The sequence below is a fragment of the Mytilus californianus genome, unplaced genomic scaffold, assembly GCF_021869535.1.
Source record: "Mytilus californianus isolate M0D057914Y unplaced genomic scaffold, xbMytCali1.0.p SCAF_1, whole genome shotgun sequence".
Taxonomy (NCBI): Eukaryota; Metazoa; Mollusca; class Bivalvia; order Mytilida; family Mytilidae; genus Mytilus; species Mytilus californianus.
Genome location: NW_026262581.1, coordinates 110,977,009 through 110,999,278, shown reverse-complemented (window position 1 = coordinate 110,999,278; position 22,270 = coordinate 110,977,009). Strand labels below are relative to the sequence as shown.

At 32.0% G+C, this 22,270-nt stretch overlaps 1 protein-coding gene across 2 annotated transcripts in view; it reads right to left on the bottom strand.

Moving 5' to 3' along the window:
• The window catches only part of LOC127730644 (laminin subunit alpha-2-like), a 136,779-nt gene that overhangs the window by 93,339 nt on the left and 21,170 nt on the right, over nt 1-22,270 (bottom strand). For both annotated transcript variants that reach the window (XM_052239146.1, XM_052239154.1), the window contains exon 3: nt 5,385-5,677. In XM_052239146.1, the coding sequence (XP_052095106.1) occupies nt 5,385-5,677 (293 nt within the window). The remainder of the gene's footprint in view (nt 1-5,384; nt 5,678-22,270) is intronic.

The window sequence follows — 22,270 nt, the reverse complement described above, 5'->3', positions numbered from 1 at the left end:
CAATTATTTCTACTTCAATTGCTTTTTAAAGTTTTTGAAATGAATGCAAACAGAGATAAGCGAAATATAAATAAGTTTTATGTCCTTAATGGCCTTACATTGTAATGAAAAGTTTTATACATATAACATTTAAATGCATTTTCTAAGGAAAAAAGTTTTAACAAGAGTGCACACGCTGAAATGTCTCGCCTACTATATTGACCATTGATTTTATGCTGATAGTCCTAAATATAAAGTTTTACTACAAGTATCACAATAACATTTATGATCCAAGAAAATGAGGTCAAGGTCAGACAAACCAAGCCTGAAATACATGTACACCTTTAATACAATCATTCCATACACAGAATATGGATGACCTATTGCTTATACTATAAAAGAAACAGACCAAACCATGGAAATTTTATATTGACCAATGAACCATGAAAATGAGGTCAAGGTCAGATGAACCCTGCCAGACAGACATGTACAATTCAAAATCATTCCATGCATCAAATATAGTTGACCTATTGCTAATAGTATCTAAGAAAAAAAAGTTAACCACGAAAACTGAACATTGACCAATGAATAATGAAAATGAGGTGAAGGTCAAATGATACCTGCCGGACAGACATAAAAGCATTACAATCATTCCATACACCAAATATAGTTGACCTAGTGCTTAAAGTTTAAGAAAAACAGACCAAAACACAAAAACTTAACATTGACCAATGAACCATGAAAATGAGGTCAAGGTCAAATAAAACCTGCCAGACTGACATGTACATCATAAAATATTTCCATACAAATAGAGTCGACCTATTGAGTACGGTATTAGAAAAACAGACCAAAACACAAAAACTTAACTTTTACCACTGAACCATGAAATTGAGGTCAAGGTCAGATGACACCTGCCAGCTGGACATGTTCACCTTACAATCATTACATACACCAAATAAAGTAGACCTATTGCTTATAGTATCTGAGATATGGACAACCACGAAAACCAAACCTTGTTCACTGATCCATGAAATGAGGTCTACTGGTCAAGTAAAAACTGTCTGACAGGCATTGCAAGGTACACACATACCAAATATAGTTCTCCTATTACTCATAAAAAGAGAAAAATTAAAATAACAAAAAACCTTAACTTTTTTTTTCAAGTAGTCACTGAACCATGAAAATGACGTCATGGACAATGAACATATGACGGAAACTTCATATCATAATGCATCTATATACAAAGTATGAAGCATCCAGGTCTTCTACCTTCTGAAAAATTAAGCTTTTAAGAAGTTAGTTAACGCCTCCACCGCATCATTATCCCTAAGTCGAGCTTTCTGTGACAGAAGTCGCAGGCTCGACAAAAAATCAAGACCATATGAAAAGTTTTTGCATTAATCCAGGATTTCTCACTCAGAGAATATGGCACAACCTACCAGGGGAGTGAACTTGAAAAAGATAATCTTTATGGTTTGTCCCAAAGCCAATTACTAAGAGGTTGTTGTTGTTGTATGCCTTTTTTGTTTTGGTTTATTGTATCATCACAAATCAGGCTGTTTGTTTTCTCTTTTGAATTGTTTCAAATTTTGTCATGTCAGGCCTTTTATAGCTTACAATAGCTTATGAGTTTTGCTCATTGTAGAAGGTTGTACAGTGCTCTATAGTGGTTTACCTCCCCTTCCTTTTGTCTTTGGTGGATAGTTGTCTCATTGGCAATCATACCACATCTCCTTATTTATATAGTTAAATTCTATTTTTTTTATTCTCAATTTTTTCACAATAGCTGTCATTAGTCAACGATTCAAAAGTCAGCCTTAAAAAATGTAAAACTATATAATGATGGGTTGATAAAAAATTTTGAAATGCAAACATTATCCAGTAAATGCAAATATAAATGAATTATTTCTCCAACAGGTCTGTAATGTTTTTGGAAAGCGAAATCTGATAATGCTCCATAGATGTTGACTACAATGATACAAGTCAGTAATTTTGTCAAGATGACACACAGTGATAAGAAAAAAAGAAAGTGTTTCCAAACTATATCATGCAGAGCTCCCTTAAATACAAACTTATGCTCTTAAATTTTGATTCTCAAATGACAATATTTGTTAGAAATTTACAAAATAGACTAACAAGAATAGACCATTCACAAAATATGAACATAAACACCTGTGTTGTAATGATTCATCTGATCATAATTGATTTCATTTTAATTTATTTAATAAAGAGTGAAACACTTATTTCATTATATCACAGGAAAGTCAATTTATTATATAAGATGTTTCTATAACATATTACAGTAAGTTAATAGAATAACCAACTTTATCCCATTCTAAGGTTGACCTGGCAAAACTAATAGCAAGGTCAATTTTTTTCATGAAATAAGGCCTCTGTGTTAATTCAGTCTATCAACAATAAAGTTTCTTTTTAACAACAGTCAGATTGTAACCTATTTTAAAATTTAAGAAAAATTATAAATATCAATTTGGACATCCTACTACACATATGCCTTTAACCCTACTAGTCCTTTTACTTAGGTTTAATGATGGCCCTGAAAATCAATGACAATTTTATCTTGGAATTATACCACTATACAACTTGTTTTTATACTTTTTTTTATTTATACTGTCATTATGGCATCTTACCTACATGTATGTGCTCTGACTTTAAATTTTAACATATTTTGGACTAAATTTTGTGCCATTGCTAAATGTTTTTTTTTTGTTGTTTATTTGATAACATTGGCCGTATATTCTGCCTAAAGAAAATATATTTGTGAGAATATGTATCTTATTTTTCAGTTTACATATTATTTTTGAAAGCACAAATTCACTATGGTCACAAAGTGTGTCTAGTGTTTTATGAAAGAATATATCTTATGTAAACACATGAGAAAAAGATATTTCCATAAAATCTGGAATATCAAGTTTCAAAGACAGCTTGATCTATATATTGAACTTTTTGAATCAGTATGTACACATTGGAACATACAGCTGCCTATTTACTGCACTGAATTATATTTTGATTCTGGGGCCTAATTAAGGCATTCATGAACATGTACCTTTCAAAAATAAATCATTACTATATGTATTAAACGGAAAATCATACAAGCATTTAGTAATATATGCAAATGAACAACTGCACCATGAGAGCTTAATACAACTGTTCCCAACAAATTGTAACATAATCCTTTCTGATCAAGTCAGGAGCTTATAATTCAGGGACTTTCATTTGTTGCTATTTATCATATTTGTTTTTTGTTTAAAATTTTGTACATATATCAGGCTGATAGTTTTCCTGTTTGAAGTGTTTTATATTTGTCATTTCGGGGCCTTTAATGACTTGCTAAGCGGTATGGGTACCGTATTGCTCATTGTTAAAGGCCATATGGTGGCCTATAATTGTGACTTCTACATCATTTAATCTCTGGTGAAGAGTTAATTCTGTCTCATTGGCAATCATACCATGTCTTCTTATTTTTATCTTTTTCCTTAATTGATATATCACTTTTTATCCTTTTTGAATTGGAGGGGGAAAACTACATACTGACATATTAGTGCCTCTCGTGTAAAAATGAGCAATGGAACTCCAAAATGTCTTTGAAAATGTGCATGTATATGTCATATGTATGTCAATTTACGAAAAATTAGAATTTGTTGGACATCATCTATAACTTTGATCCTGACCTCCCTTCAACATTAACATCTTACTAGAAGTAATTACATTAACATTTTGTTTTAGAATGAAGTAAAAATTTATTTTTCTTTTCAAAGCCTGTTATATGCAGAAAACTTTCTACAAATTGAATAAAGATCAATATTTAGGACACATACATGTAGTGTTGTCTGGTTTTAGAGTGTTTCTTGTTTGTACAACACTTATTTTTTAACACACATATTTTATGACTCAAATGCACAGGTAAGGGATGGTTGTCTTTTTGCTGATTCACAAAATGTAAATTCAATACTGATTAATAGTTAACAGTTCAAAGCTCAAAATCTACATTTTTATTCAATCTAAGAATGAATATAAAAAAGACAATACAATAAATTATAATCATTCTAAAATAAGAATGATTTAAATTGGTGAAGTCCCATGATGATGTAGTGTTTAAAAATCATTAAGTTCAACATTGATTTACAGCTATTTCGGTTCTGTTGTCATAATATTATCACCTCAATATAGCCATTTTGTGCTGATATGGCAAAAAACATCAACAATCAATCAATCTTTATAATATCTGATTTTAAGATATAGCAACAGATATTCCAGTTCTTACATCTTTTGTCATTATATACATATTGTTCTGTTCAATCTATTCTGGATTCCTGGTACCTTTAAACAGGTTCTTGCAATTTCAAAATAATACTTCAACCTTATTCTAAAATTTCAATGACTTTGCTCACTATTTATTTCTAACATTGCTTCCTTTGGTAATTCTAGTTTTGTCAGCTAAAACTGCATATGTCGAATAAAGTAAATTATATTGACTTACATGAAATTGTACTCAAGTGGTAAGAGTTTCATTTAAATACCAGATGCTTATTGAATCATTATAAAATGCAACAGTTGCACACATTGATGGGCTAAGTATACACCCATTCTTAATTTAAAGTATCCAAAAACAGGAAATAGGTGATGCCTATCTAAAAAGTTCTCACACTTTATAACCCATGACTGCCAAAGACTGGCTAAAGATACCAAAGGGATATTCTAACTCATAAGTCAAAAACAAACTGACAATGCCATGGCAAAAAAAGAAAAATGATAAAAAAACAGTATACAAAACACAACATAGAAAACAAAAGACTGAGCAACACAAACCCAAACAAAAACTAGGGGTAATCTCAGGTGCTCTGGAAGGGTAAGCAGATCCTGCTCCAATGTGCCAAGACGCTGACCAAATATGAAATCATTCTGTTCAGAAGTACTGGATAAATGTGTGATGGTAAATTCTAATTTCATTCAACATATTGAAAAATTCAAAGTATAGGCAGACAGGAAGTAAGTAACTGCATGGCAGATCTGAAAAGTGCTCATATTACAAATTGTCCCTCTAAAGCTGCTAAAAAATATGAAGTCAATCTGTTCAGTAGTACCTGAGAAAAGTGTGACAGAAATAACCGTTGGAAGTACTGATGTATGGTCAGAAGGACTGACAAGGTGAATGCAATATTTATTATCTGTTTATGATTTCTTAGTTTCATAAACACCTTAGGGCTTTCAAAATGGACATTATATTTTGGATTGGAAAAGGGCATTTACAGTAAAATCTCTCCTTAAGATTGAAATCTTAGTTCATGGTGCATTACATGACTTACCCTTTATATCCAAAATTGCTTCGATTTTTTTCTTCAAAAGACTAATCTTTATTTCTGTAAGATATATTTAATTTTTCCTACCTGTTTTAAATCAAGTGTAATTGTGACATAGTTATATTTGTCACCATTGGTCAATGATGGACTTTGCCACCACCTGTTACTTCCATCGATGGCATTCCAGATAGGATGCTGCTGACGTCTATCTTGGCTTCTGGCATCACATACATCACAATGTCGATTTTCCCCAGGAAAAATTTTGACATGTTCCACTAATTTACAGAATTTTTCTTTTCCCTGAAGTCCACATGTGGCATTTGTTGTTATATTAGAACGGGTGGCCAAGTTCAGGATATCAGGAAACAAAGCCTTAGCATCTGAAATTACAAAAATATATAAATTACAAAAATATATAAATTGAAAAGTCTCACTATGCTTGCTCTAAAAATCAAACAAATTATTTGGTCCTTCCCCATTATTTGATTGCATCAAACCAAGTCAGTAGAATATATAAGAAGCAATCTGTTTGACATCTTCACCACTATTTGATTGCATCAAACCAAGTCAGTAGAATATATAAGAAGCAATCTGTTTGACATCTTCACCACTATTTCATTGTATCAAACTCAAGTCAATAGAATAACTTTGTTGTCAATCTGTTTGACTTCCTCTCTATAACTTTTCCATTGTTACCAAAATACAGTACTTCATATGATATCTCATAAATTTCTATGCTTTGTGAAAATAATCACAAAGTTGTTGGGTTTTGGATTTCATGTTTTCAGCCTTTGCACACAAAAAACCAAAAGAAAAATTGCCTCCGATTTTATGGTTTGATGAACAACAAAACCATGTTCCCCATTAACTATTGTTACTGTTTCAATGAATAAAAAGTTCAAATAATATTAAAATGATCTGAACATTACTAGAAGAAATGTCAAAATATAAGATAGAATAACCATTCTGTCTGTTTTTCCTGACCATTAGCTATGAATACTTTTATTGAAATTTATTTTTGAACTGAATTAAAATGAATGGCTCATCTTGAAAATGCATTAAATATTTGCCACTGGACATTATAAAACATCAAAGCTCATTATTAATGTAACTTTCTGGTGTAGAAATTTAAATAAAAAAGTGACTTGTGGTGTAGGTTAGAAGAATAATAAAAGAATTGAAGAAGGCAGAGAATGGCTGAAACTTTTTAAAAATGGTTTCACTACTTCAATTATATAACTACGGTTGTTAGTTATATCCATTTACAGTGTTCTTGAAACATAAAATTGGATAGCCTTTTACCTGTTTCACTTTGAAGAGAGAACATTTTTACATCGCGATGACCTTGAGGTCATTCCGGTGTATTGCTATCGCCTAGATTTCCATTATGTAAATTAGTTTTGGGTTTGTAACCGATCTATAAACATGATAAATATGCGCACATAAACGAGTGCAAAATAACATTCCTTGTCATTTGATATAAATACATCTCTTCAATGAATACTGATAAAAATATTTTTGTTTACAACATAAATTAATAATGTGAAAATGTTTTGTAGTTAGATATATATATATAAGTAAAAAATCATTGATAATATCAAAGCACACGTACCGAAAAATTGTGTTAAAGCATGCGGAAGAATATCTCAAAGAACGTTTTGCGACAGGACCGGTAACTCTGTAATTGTTTTTGCGGGAAAATATGAATGCCTACTCGTATCCAATCTTAGAAAAATCGAATTTTTACAGAAAAGTGTCCACCATGCACTTGCATTGCACTATTATTAGAACAGTAGAATAGAATGATATACAAACGGATGCAAATCATATATATATGTAACTGTTATTTTAATATAAGTATATAACAACAAATCAGTGTATACTGATTTGTATCACTACAATATAATAGTTATTACGGTGAAGTTGAATTTCCTGTCATTTATTCATCATACTCGTACGCACTTGTCTAGAAAAAAATATATCTCTGTTCATTAACCTCAGTTTCAGGTAAAGAGATATGTTGGTTTTTTTTCTGAGACAAGTGCTTTTGACCATCCTCAAGAACTTGTGGTCATCCGATGTTCAGTACTTCAGTACTTTGATAATTTATGAGATAAGCTTCCTTTACTATTAATGGTTGTATTCCCAAACAACTGATGATAAAAACTTAAACCAAATAAACATAGAACTGCAATAACCGGCAGTAGTCCTACATTGAACAGGCATTCTGCCAGGAGTACAGCTGCACTTCTATAACACAATTTATGATTTGCAAGTTGTCAAAACTTATATACCTACTCTGAGAACTAAAATAACATATATCTAAACCTAGATCAATAAACTGATTATAAGGCAACTTTTTCATTAGCATACTTCACCAACAGTTAATAAGAACTATCCACTGGTCTTGGTAGGGGTATGTTTAATTGAATTCAAACTTATCTGTACATTGTATAAAGTTCAATAATTCACAAATCAAATGTCATTTTATGTCAGTTATAACTAAGTCTTTTAAACAAAATTCAGTTTAAAATTATTTACAAATATGAGATGCCCTACAAAACTTAAAAGTCTCAACCCAATTACAGAAGTGTTCTTTCAGGAACTTAAAGGATTCCTTTGTATCAAGACTGAAACTAAAGCAGTTGTATCTTGTGCATCATAATCCACTTTAAACCTGGCAAGCTCATACCCCTTTGAGATCTATTACAAAAGCTTATGTCCTTAATAACATGAGTTTCTAATACCTCTCTGTCAAAACTAGTTGAAAGTTTTCTTCATTTTCTCAAAACATAAAAATACCATCAATTTAATTAATCACTTTGTTTTAATTACTAATACACCCAATAGGTTTTTCATTGCTGAAAATTTATTATCTGCTGTAGGAATATTGAAGTAGGTGTTTCAAATTTTGCAACCATGCACAATTCTTACAGTTCTTGTTTAATTAATCAATTACTGTTTTCTACCACCTTAAAATGTTAACTGTCTGGAAATTAATCAAGAGAACTCTACAGACTGGTGAGGAAATAGAATTAAACTTCATTATGTAAAGGTCATCCTTACTAATCCAATATTCCACAACATTCAATGAAATTATGATGCATCTTGAGAAAGGTACAACATGGAGGAGAAAGTGATAAATATGTATAAATATCGTCCAAATTATAATTGCATATTGTTATTCTAAACTGTTTCCCGAAATTGATCGCCGTGAAGATCATAAAAGACATTTCATTAAAATCAAATAAGTCAATAAAGGTTTTGATTTTGTAAATATTGCCGGTATTCTTAATGATCATTCCGTTAAAGAACAAATTCCTGGATATTTTGATAATACTGAGCTCCCTCTTATTTGTTATGTTTACAAAAAATCTACCCGGAAATATGTGGTTAATTATAGCGAAGTGTGTAAAGATGTTAATATTAGTGACAATACACCTACGTCATAAAATTGCAGTAATTCCAAATACATTTATGGCCCCAGTTCCATGTTATAACAGGAGACCTTAACATCGTTGTTGAAATGAGTATCGTAACCATACACAACTAACTCTGTACTTACTGTACGAAATGGATAAAACAAGAAAAAGCTGACAAAAAATCCTTAGATTCTTTTTTTAATTCAGTAATGAACATAGTTGATATTCGTATTAAACATTTTAAAGAACATTTTACTCCTAACAACAACCATAATAGCCCTATTTCTGGTATCAAACATAAATCAAAAGAACTCGTCAAGGAATTGGTTTTTGTCCTGGCTGATAAGGCTGCCAATAATATCATTATTGTTTGACGTAAATTTTACATTGAGGTTCTGCAAAAGGAAATCACAAATTCACCTACATTCCACAAGCTTTACAAGCAGATATATAAAGTTCCAACTATGTACTGACTTCCAAAGCTGCACAAAACACCTTACAAATATAGATTTATTTTGTCTTCAAGCCATTGTTCCACTACAAAACTGTCTATTCTACTTACTAGTAAATTTGGTTTCAATCAAAAACCTGGTAATAAATAGTTCAAATAAGGCCTTTGAAATTAGTGGAATATATTACTTTTGGAGTGTCAAAAATTCGTTGGAAGTACTTGATAAATTGCATGCACATACTGGTGATTTCAAATCTGTTCAAAGTTTTGATTTTTCTACCCTGTATACCACTTTGCCTCAATCTCATTAAGAAAAATTCACATACCTAATTAAATGGGCATATAAAAAGTCATAATGCGAATATGTATGTTCAAACTCTTTTAGGTCAATTTTTAGTAACAGCAAACAAAAAAACTATGTCAATTGGATTTGCTTTGATACGATAACTGCACTTGAATTTTTACTAGAAAACATTTTTATTCGCAATGGAGATTCCGTATATCATCAAGTTATTGAAATTCCAATGAAGACTAACTGTGCACCACTTATTGCGGACCTGTTTCTGTATTGTTAAGAGTAACAATTTATGACTAAAATCAGCAAAGACCCATCGAAACAACATCTGATACAAAAATTTAATAAAACTTTTAGATACTGTAAACCAACTTATTTTCGCGTATAGTTTATTTCGCATTTAGCCCTTTCTAGTCCACTTTGCGGCAATTTAATTTAACGATTTACTTGATGTAGTTAAATAAGGTAAAATCCAAGTTTTACATATTCGCAATGATTAATATTCACGTTATTTTTCTACTCGCGAAAGTCGCGAAAATAAATCGCTCACAAAAATTAGTTGGTTTATAGTATTTGGATGATATATTGGCTCTCAATAATGACGACTACAGTATGAACACTAAAGAGATTTATCCTGCTGAACTGACTTTAAATAAAGCTAATACTAACAATGAACACTGCCCTTTCCTGTATCTTGATATCTATATCTTTAACGGGAAGCTTAATACAAAAACTTATGATAAAAGAGATGATTTTTCATTTCCTATTGTTAATTATCCATTTTTAGATGGATATGTTCCCTTGTCACCATCTTATGGTGTGTCTAGCATCAAGCTCATGTTTTATTCATAATAATATACATGTAATATTTGCTGCTGCAAATAAAACATCCATTAATTAATCAATCTAAATGTCTCCCCTACTACATATTCATATAACTATAACTTATGATTAGGAGGTTTTATTTTATTTTAGTACTTTTTTATACTTCTGTTTTCGGCCTTTGTACAACAATGGCTCTTTGGGTACCCAAATTGGCAATGAACAAATTGTTTGTTTTATTTGTCAAAAGTGCAACAGAGAATATACCCTGCCACCAGCAAGGGATTGATTTTTAACTATATGATTATAATGATATTCTAAAAGAGAATGACAAGCTTATTATATCAATATAACTGTAGGTGTTGACATCTCACCTAAGGTGGCCTATCAATACTCTGCAAGGTACTTTACTAAATCATCCATTTTTACCTGGTTACTTGGCCTAAATTTATCTACCTATAATTTATAAATCTGATTTCTAAATATGACATTTAAGATGACCGCGATAACATTTTCACCTCATACAAAACATTTACCATATGAATATACAATTAAAGTTCACAATAATACGATCTTGGCACACCATTTATTTAACTAGACTGAAATTTAAGCAGGATTTCAACAGTTTCTTTTCATAAAAAATATGCATAAGTGCATTATAGTAATATTTGTAAAAATGACATTACATGCAATAGGTGCATTTTAGCGTTTATTCATATCAATATTTTGTGTTATCTTTGACCTTTACACAGATTTTTTACTCTGAAAAGTTTAAACATTTTTGTATTAGATTCATGTTGTCTAATATTTTGAGTCTAATAATCTATTACTCATGCAAGAATTACACAATGAAAATAAACTTGGATTGAAATTAATGCTTATAACTCCAGTTTAATAACAAGGCCAGTCAGGCTATCTTTATGTTGTAGAGATCTGAGAGCCCAGATATTCATGTTTTGTAGACCTGAAGTCAGGAATAATAATGTTATGAAAGTACCTTCCAGGTTATAGAATTAGTGGCCTGGCTATGAACATTATGCCAACCCTCATAATTTATCAAACTCACTTTTGTATAATAAAGAAGAAAATCCTGTATGTTCAGTTAAGCATGCTAAATTACTCTATAGCTATATGAAAATTAATTCCGGAGAAAGATAAGCAATGTTATTAGTTTCTGTAACACAAATGAGAATTTGCTTCTTCTGTTAATGTGTTATGCTGAAGAAACTCACTTTATTTACAATGTGAGTATTAATTTCAATTCAGTATTTCTTTTTAAAACAAATGAACAGAGATAAAACTTTATTATATATAATTAAAGATAAAGAACGGTAATAAAGAAATATTTCTTTGACATAAGGTCATTTCCCTTTACATCAAAAGTTTATGTCTCATACTACACCCACCCCATAACTCTTACAATTCTTGAATTTCCTATGTACCATGACTGGGTTTTTCTCTTTATTTAGATTTAAAATTTTGCAAGTGAACTGTTAAACACTAATTCATTTCTTCACTATAATAAAACAGTAAACATTTGTAAGCATATCAAACTGTCAACAAAGAGATTATATGTAACAATGATACCCTTTTAGAGAGGCTTTTACAAATTGGTACATTAGTGTGGGTATAACTAAATTCCTTTTCAAATTTTGTTTGCATGAATTTGAAAACAGCCTGAAATCTGAGATGAATAATTACAACTATACTTATCCAACCAAACTCAACTTGCCTATTAATTTGAAATAGAGCACATTTTTTTACAAATTCCTACTTTATCCACTCAAATCTAAACGTCCATTTATAGATAATGATTGTGGTACAGTGTTGTGACATATATTTAGTGTAGAGAGCACCTGTCTCTATAGGGGTACTAAATAATTGACCAATTTGTCACAGTCACCCCCTAGAAGTCATACATCACCTAATATAATCATCTGATCAAATTTCAAATCTTTCCACATGTTTTAAATTTCATTATATGGACATGTCTTCTCTATAGTATCTTGCCCAGCTCTATCATTTCCTTAATATTAACTTTTAAAAAGGATGCCCATTTGCTACATTTGATAATATAGTTTCAGAATTATCATTTAAACAATAAAGACAATTTGCTGGACAACTGGAGAAGTTTTCAAACTGCATAGAATACCAATTACTAGTACATGAAAAAGCTGCCCCTCTCCTAACAACTCAGACACACTTCTAGGGCCTTATTCAAGAGGCTGACTTTTGACCAATGATCTTTAGGTTATCATGTCTTAATAGAGATGTATCATTGTACAATTACTCTACACTTGACCTCTATAGTAGAGTTAATTTACATGACAATTTGAAAAGTTACATTTTAAATAATTATCAGTACTTTCATTTATTTCAAAGTGAAATTAATTATAGAGTTAAATCTTATAGTTTTAAGTCAGTTTTAGAATGACATTTGCCATATGAACATCTTATATCTGGAATTATGTATTGTTGTTAATCTGTATCACATGAACTATATTTTGAATTATGGATGCCTCACTCATGTTCAATAAACAATTATATTATATAATGGGGTACCTTATTCTTGTGAACTAGTGAACCAAAAGACTTTCCCCTGTATTTAAATTATACTGATAGGAGCAACACCCCGTTCCTACGTAATGGTGGAAAACACCATTACTACACCTCCACTAATTCTTTGATCTCTATCTTTGTAATAGAAAGTGATTGTCTTCTTCCTCCTATGTATGGGTACTATTTGAAGATAATGGAATGTAAGATCTGTATGTCCCACCCTGCTACAAAAAGTTACAGGCTCGCCAAAAATGGTTTAGGCCAAGCCTGATTTTGATATGCCAAGTCTACAGTTTACAGATGGCTAGTGACAAAAGCTTACACTGGCTGTACTTAAAAATGACTTTCTGATTCTTACAGTAATAACTGCACCAGTACTTCAAAAAACATTCTGAGGATCTTTAAGTAGATTTATTTTACAAGTTATGGTCACCAGAGCTTTCAGGTAAATAACATAGACATGACAAAGGAGGCCTGACAACTATTTCTGACCACAGAAATTTTATATCTCAAGTAACTGGTCAGCACTGGCCATTATATCTACTTATTTTAATCCCACTATAAAGATTTCGATGTGATAATCATTTCCCCATCTGCTTTGAGGCAAAGTTAATGGACAATAAAAAGTATCTGATTATTAAAGCATACCTTAAATATATCAAATTAGCTGAGAATGTATCTTAATTTCTTCAGATGATTATAAGGGTGATTGTAGATTTTTTTCTGGAACCAGAGTAAACTTAATTTTGTAAAAACAGAGTCTCTTTAAACTGTGGTTATATAATCTCTTTAAACTGTGGTTATATAATCTCTTTCAACTGTGGTTGTATACTGGAAATAGGCACATACAAAATCTCCCCCATCATCAAATATTGGAAGGGTCATAACATCTGCCCTTTACAATCTTCCTGATAAAATATGATGAGTTTGTAATTGACAGTAGACCCTTGTTAATATTATAATAATTATTTTATGATAGCCTAACCATTTTTATGAGCAGAAATAAAATCTATATGAATTCATGCAGTGGTCTGTATAAACAATTATCACATTCTTGTGAATCTGTTGTAATTGATGGGTTATGTTGCTGTACTGATCAGAACTATTTCTACCTTTCTTTTCATTCTTTGATCAAAGAAAGATAAAGGAATATGAAAGAAAACATCATTTTTCTGATATTTCAGAACTCAAAATAGAATCAAACAGGTAAATATCACAGATGTTTATAAGTAGACAACTATTTCCCAAAATGATCTCTATTCTTTCTCTGTTCTTCAATTATTATCAATTAAAACTGGTTTAAACATTTCTTCTCTATTATCATTTTAGTATTAAGCCCTTCAGAATAAAATAACAAAATTGGACATTAAAATTGCAAATTACACTAAAAGTGCTAATTTTCTTGCAAATTATTTTATCTATTGTAGAAAAATAATCTCTTTACAAGTTTTAAAAGCCAAAAGTAACACTATCAGTTCAATATATATAAATCTATTTTACGATTAAGATAAATATTAGTTTTGACATTTATAATAACATTTTTACACCTCCTGGTGGGAGCAATTTTAATGACAATCTAATGTTTGTTATTGGGTAACCAATAATTGCCCTCTCTTTAATACATTTCTTTATTAAGGTATTTTATGTGGACATGTAAATTGCCAGGTTGATTCAATTATCACACAAAGAAAGTAATGAAAATGACAAAACCATTGCACTAAGTTCAATGACCATCTGCATGAAGACCACCTATACACATACAATGAACACATACTTATTGGGTCAATACCTCTGCTGGTGGACTGTTTGTCAGAAGACTCCCAGAGCTTCCAAAAAATATTTTAGTCAGCCGGACATTTTTTGTCTTATCCTGATTATAATTATATTCCCTTAAGACTTAGTAACAAAAGGAAATCATGGTAATCATATGTGCATCATATAAACAATGACTGATATGAAAACATATCAAACTTGACTTTTGATATAAATTTGATGATCTGATGTAAACTGTTAAATTGACAGTGTATCATTCACAGTGTGCAATATCAGCTCAACTTAGTCACCAAAGGTATCTTTAAGCCCAGAAGCCAGTACTTCAGTATTAGCAATTGTGGCATCAAAATACAGATATTACTTTATTTTAATTTGCTGTTATAAAATTTCAAAATCATTTTAGTAATAAAATGTATCTTTCTCATGCATAGCTCTGATCCCATACCAGGTTTGACTTTACTTTTGGGCCTTTTTGGTTATGAATTCTCAGAGTTTGATAAGAGTAAAACTTCACTTAGTTCAACTGGAATCTTCCAAGAAATGAAGACACTCTTCCCAATAATTAAGCTGGGACCAAATATAATTCTTTTATTAGTCCTGCAAAATTAAGGCAGATGGAGAGATACCAAGCTGGATGGACCAGTCAAAACAATTCTCTTTGCAAATTCCTTACATGTGCCATAAATATGTTGTATAGAATATAACATAATCATATAGAGATTAAAAAATAAATATTGATCTGAAAAAATGATATAGAAAGCAAAAAATAAACATTGATCGGAAAAAAGCAATCTGTTCACTCAATTAACAATTATAACATGCCAAGACATTGAACCTCAAAGTGTCAATAACTTTAATATACAGCTTTTTTTTAATCATCAAATTTTTTAATGACCAGAACACCTGCAAATTTCAATGTCAGGTGAAAAACTTAATCAAAGTTTAAGAATTTAATAAGAATTTTCCTATTGATATAGTATAAAATGTGTAATCGCCACAAAATAACAGGCATCATCAACAATACAGATAATTATCATACATAGCCTATCCTTACAATCTTAACAACATTTGGCTAATCTTAGATTAAAGTTTGAATCAAATTAAATCAAATGAAGTAATTGAAGTTTTCAAATGTTACCTCATTACAGATTATAAAATTCATTTCTAATTCCCTTGATCACCTTAACTAAGTTATTTATGGAAATCAGGTCAGGAATTGTCACTTTAACTGGGACATATTCAGTAGAATTAAAAAACATGTCCAGCTAGGCAATTAATATTATAAAAGAATAGTTATTAAAGCTTGGTCTCTCAACAAAGCTGCCTTCTACATGTCTTTTGGTTATTTTTGTCATTGGGTTGCTGTTTCAATGAAGTATACCCCAAATCTCTGTTTATTCATATACATGTATCTAAATGTGTCAAGTAGCTTCGTGGGTATATTGCAGCAATAGAATGCCCTCTCAGCCCTGAGCATCTGAGAAACTCATAAGAAACAACTTAAATCACAACCTTGCATAGAAATTTTTCATAAAGCTTGGTCTCTATCTTTATGCAATGCAAATCGTGGAACAATGGTAGACTTGTAATCGTAAAAGTAATGTCTAATAGCTGCACATTAGCCAAACCAAGGAGAAAAAAGTTTTGTCTTTTAAAAATGTTAAAGACTAAGTTCTATAAAATATCAAAGAAAATTACCTAAGTAGCTTTTGGATGGTGTATAGAGACTTGATTTTCATATGATGAAGACATAATCTTTCAATCAGTTTAATTGAGGTTGGAGCTGGCATGTCAGTAACTGCTAGTAGTCCTTTGTTTATTTATGTATCATTGTCATTTTGCTTAGTTTCTTTAGTTACCTATTTTGACATCGGACTCAGACTTCTTTTAAACTGAGTTTTACTGTGCGTATTGCTATGTGTTTCTTTTTTCTACATTGGCTAGAGGTATAGGGGGAGGGTTGAGATCTCGCAAAACATGTTTAACCCCCGCCGCATTTTGTGCCTGTCCCAAGTCAGGAGTCTCTGGCCTTTGTTAGTCTTGTATGTTTTTTAATATTAGTTCATTTATATTATATGTTTTGGAGTTTAGTGTGACGTCCATTTTCACTGAACTAGTACACACTTTTATTTAGGGGCCAGCTGAGGACCACCTCCGGGTTTGGGATTTTCTCACTGCATTGAAGACCCATTGGTAGCCTTCGGCTGTTGTCTGCTCTTTCGTCGGGTTGTTGTCTCTTTGACATATTCCCCATTTCCATTCTCAATTTTATAGAGCTCTCAAATATACATTGAATTGATTCAACTTTCGTTACTACATATATGGCTCTGTATTACTCACTGGTAAAGGTTATTTAAGACTTGTGTATAATAACACAGCTAACACTATATTTCATTCTGATTTTCCCCTCAAAATCTAAAACATTAAAAAATACCTTTGTTTAATAATTTTATGTTTTCAAAATTTGAAAGCCATGATCAGGTAACAGCCCTTGCTTGGAGAGTGCCATGTGCCAAAAGTTGAACTGGTCCAGAACAAAATATCTATCCTGATAAATCTTGCTTTTCAGTAGCATTCATTATTATATATATCTTTCATGATTTCCTGTTTCATCCAAGTTATAAAACATCTTATTTTAACTTGACTACTCTCAAAGATATAAATAGCTCAGGACCAATGAGTTGTAGGCCTTTATTGCATAGAGATCCTAAACTCTGAGAAGAATAATATAACTTCAATTGAAATAAAAATCTTTTCAATGTGACATTATGAGCTGACAAAACATGTCTATTGACATATTTCCACTGGATGCTTCTAAAGATGGACTCAAATTTATAAATCAATAAAATGCTTTGCCGAGCACAGCTGGATACGACCGCAGAGGTCCAACCCTGAACATTTGGGGCAAAAATGGACACAATATTCATGCTTGATACAGGTCGGAATTTGGATTGAAATTAAATGTTTGACACATAATAGGTTTTTTTTTTACCCCCCCCTTTATTTTTTGCTTTAGTGCAATACACTATGCTGTTGCGAATTGACACCCCCCCCCCCCCCCCCCCCCCCCCCCCCCACACACACACACCCCAAAAATTTTTTTTTTATATTTGAAGAAATTTTCTTTTTAATTTCTGAAATCTGTAATGAGAAAAAAAAATTGTTCCCCCAGCCCACAATTTCTTTTAAACCCCCCCCCCCCCCCCCCAATTTTTTTTCACCTCCCCCCTCCCCTTTTTCCAAAAAAAAAAAATCTTTCCCTTAAGATATGGTCATTATCTCAATTTAAATTTCCAATGGAGTTTGCAACCATAATTACCCATTTAAATACATCATAAAAGTCTTAAAATAGAAAATGACATACATAATCATGTTTAATAATAATATATCTTTAATCAGCATTTTTATTAGTAACTTCTAAAAATAAATTGACAGCTAATCACCTCAAGACAATACAAAATTTCTTTATACATAATTTTAAAGCAGTGTAAGGGAGGTAATCCAAATTTAACATTGTACTTAAAAGTGATTGTCTATTAACAAGGAAACCCTTGTTTTTTCCCCCCTTTTGTCCCTAATTCCTAAACGGTTTGAGCCATTATCCCCCAAAGCCAATTCTAACCATCCCTTTGTGGTATGGAAACTTGTTGTACAATTTCAGAGAACCATACTTGGTTCCACAAGTTATTGTCTGAAAACTAGAAAAATGCTTATTTGGGCCCCTTTTTTGTCCCCTAATTCCTAAACTGTTAGGACCATAACCCCCAAAATCAATCCCAACCTTCCTTTTGTAGTTATAAACCTTGTGTTTAAATTTCATAGATTTCTATTAACTAATACTAAAGTTATTGTCTGGAAACCAAGTGTCTTCGACGACAACGTGATACCAATATACACGACCGGCCGTATAAAAATTAAGTCTTTTGTTTGTTTTATAAAAGAAGACAATAACAGGTGTTGTAAGTTAATCCTGAGGTGAGAGATGGGTATTTAACCTTTGGTACTTTGATCTGTCAGTCCGACACAAGTATTAATCATTCTCCCTGCCCAAAGCTTTGATTCTTTTTTATGGACAACCAAAGTATATTTTATGCTCAAATAAATACCTGTCATAACTCTTTATTGACATAACAGATCAAATCTTACCTCCCATCTTACAGATTAAAAGGACCAAGTACTCCTACAAAGATTTTGAAGTAGAAAATTAAAGATTTAACCTCTGTCAAAGGAAACTAATATGAAAGGAGCAGTTTTACACTTAGATTATACATTTGTTTTATCCAATGAAACTGTTTTTATATGCATTTTCATCTATATGTAGAATAAATAGGCAATTGCCATAATATGCATAAATAAGAATTCATCTAATATACTTGACAGTTAACAACCCTGTTTAATCTTAAATCTTTGTGGTGAATTTATTGATATACAGAAAAGTATGCATATCATATTTTTGGCAGAATAAAAAAAGACAGCTATCCATACAGACCGAAGGACAAAGATGTGTAGTATGATTGCCAATGAGACCGCTGTCCATACAGACCAAAGGACAAAGATGTGTGGTATGATTGCCAATGAGACAGCTATCCATACAGACCAAAGGACAAAGATGTGTGGTATGATTGCCAATGAGACCGCTGTCCATACAGACCAAAGGACAAAGATGCGTGGTATGATTGCCAATGAGACAGCTATCCATACAGACCAAAGGACAAAGATGTGTGGAGAAATTAAAGTTCACAGTACCACCTTGAACAATGAGCAAAACCCATACTACATCGTAAGCTTTAAAAGGCATTGGTATGACACAATGGGAAACAATTCAAAAGAGAACAACAACAGCCTGATTAATACTAAAAACATTAAAAAAAACAAACATGACAGACAGCAACCAGCAACAACCATTTTAATACATGCTCCTTAGCAAATTTACATTGTACCAGAACACTCCCGCAATATCGCGGGTCCGTGACTGAATTAAAGTACCTATTCCTTATTTTTAGCCTGGATTTTTAGTATTCATATTGTCATCTGATAAAGTCATGCTGATTGTAAGGTGCACAGTTTTCTCTGCTTTCAAAATCTTCTGTTTTAACCTGTCCTGGTTATCTTACTACAATAAACTTAGTACTATAAACTAAATTTTATTTTTTAACTAATTAACCAAAATTAATAGTGGTATTGAGGTGGAAGAAAACAGACTTGTTAAATAGTGTACTATAGTGTAACATAGATATACAAGAGTGCACAAGCTGAAATGTCTCGCCTTCTTTTCTAATCATTGATATTATGTTGATAGTCCTAAATATAAAGCTTTCTTACAACTGTCACATAAACTTAACATTAACCAAGAAAACTAAACATTGACCAATGAACCATGAAAATGAGGTCAAGGTCAGATGAACCATGCCAGGCAGGCATGTACAGCTAACAATTCTTCCATACAACAAATATAGTTGACCTATTGCTTATAGTTTAAGACAAGAGTGCACACGCTGAAATGTCTCGCCTTCTTTACTAATCATTGATATTATGTTGATAGTCCTAAATATAAAGCTTTATTACAACTGTCACATAAACTTAACATTAACCAAGTAAACTAAACATTGACCAATGAACCATGAAAATGAGGTCAAGGTCAGATGAACCATGCTAGGCAGGCATGTACAGCTAACAATTCTTCCATACAACAAATAAAGTTGACCTATTGCTTATAGTTTAAGAAAAACAGACCAAAACACAAAAACTTAACTATAACCACTGAACCATGAAAATGAGGTCAAGGTCAGATGACACCTGCCAGTTGGACATGTACACCTTACAGTCCTTCCATACACCGAATATACTAGACCTATTGCTTATAGTATCTGAGATATGGACTTGACCACCAAAACTTAACCTTGTTCATTGATCCATGAAATGAGGTCGAGGTCAAGTGAAAACTGTCTGACGGGCATGAGGACCTTGCAAGGTACGCACATACCAAATATAGTTGAACTATTGCACATAGTATTAGAAAAAAAGACCAAAACTCAAAAACTTAACTTTGACCACTGAACCATGAAAATGAGGTCAAGGTCAAATGACACCTGCCCGCTAGACATGTACACCTTACAATAATTCCATACACCAAATATAGTAGACCTATGGCATACAGTATAAGAAAAACAGACCAAAACACAAAAACTTAACTATAACCACTGAACCATGAAAATGAGGTCAAGGTCAGATGACACCTGCCAGTTGGACATGTACACCTTACAGTCCTTCCATACACCGAATATACTAGACCTATTGCTTATAGTATCTGAGATATGGACTTGACCACCAAAACTTAACCTTGTTCACTGATCCATGAAATGAGGTCGAGGTCAAGTGAAAACTGTCTGACGGGCATGAGGACCTTGCAAGGTACGCACATACCAAATATAGTTATCCTATTACTTATAATAAGAGAGAATCTAACATTACAAAAAATCTGAACTTTTTTTGCAAGTAGTCACTGAACCATGAAAATGAGGTCAAGGACATTGGACATGTGACTGATGGAAACTTCGTAACATGAGGCATCCATATACAAAGTATGAAGCATCCAGACCTTCCACCTTCTAAAATATAAAGCTTTTAAGAAGTTAGCTAACGCCGCCGCCGCCGCCGCCGCCGCCGCCGCCGCCGCCGCCGGATCACTATCCCTATGTCGAGCTTTCTGCGACAAAAGTCGCAGGCTCGACAAAAAACAGACCAAAACACAAAAACTTAACACTGAGCAATGAACTGTGAAAATGAGGTCAAGGTGAAATAAAAACTGCGCAACTGACATAAAGATCATAAAATATTTCCATACACCAAATATAGTTGACCTATTGCATATAGTATTAGAAAAAAAGACCAAAACTCAAAATCTTAACTTTGACCACTGAACCAGGAAAATGAGGCCAAGGTCAAATGACACCTGCCAGCTAGACATGTACACCTTACAATCATTCCATACACCAAATATAGTTGACCTGTTGCTTAAAGTGTAAGAAAAACAGACCAAAACACAAAAACTTAACATAAGTAATGAACCATGAAAATGAGGTCAAGGTCAAATAAAACCTGCCAGACTGACATGTACATCATTAAATATTTCCATACACCAAATATAGTTGACCTACTGCATACAGTATGAGGAAAACAGACCAAAACACAAAAACTTAACATTTAGCAATGAACCTTGAAAATGAGGTCAAGGTCAAATAAAACATGCCAGACTGACATGTACATCGTAAAATATTTCCATACACTAAATATAGTTGACCTACTGCATACAGTATTAGAAAAACAAACCAAAACACAAAAACTTAACATTGAGCAATGAACCATAAAAATGAGGTCAAGGTCAAATAAAACTTGCCAGACAGACATGAACATCATACAATATTTCCATACACCAAATACAGTTGACCTATTGCAAACAGTATTAGAAAAACAGACCAAAACACAAAAAACTAAACTATGACCACTGAACCATGAAAATGAGGTCAAGGTCAGATGACACCTGCCAGTTTGACATGTACCCCTTACTATCATTACATACACCAAATATAGTAGACCTATTGCTTATAGTATCTCAGATATGGACTTGACCACGAAATATTAACCTTGTTCA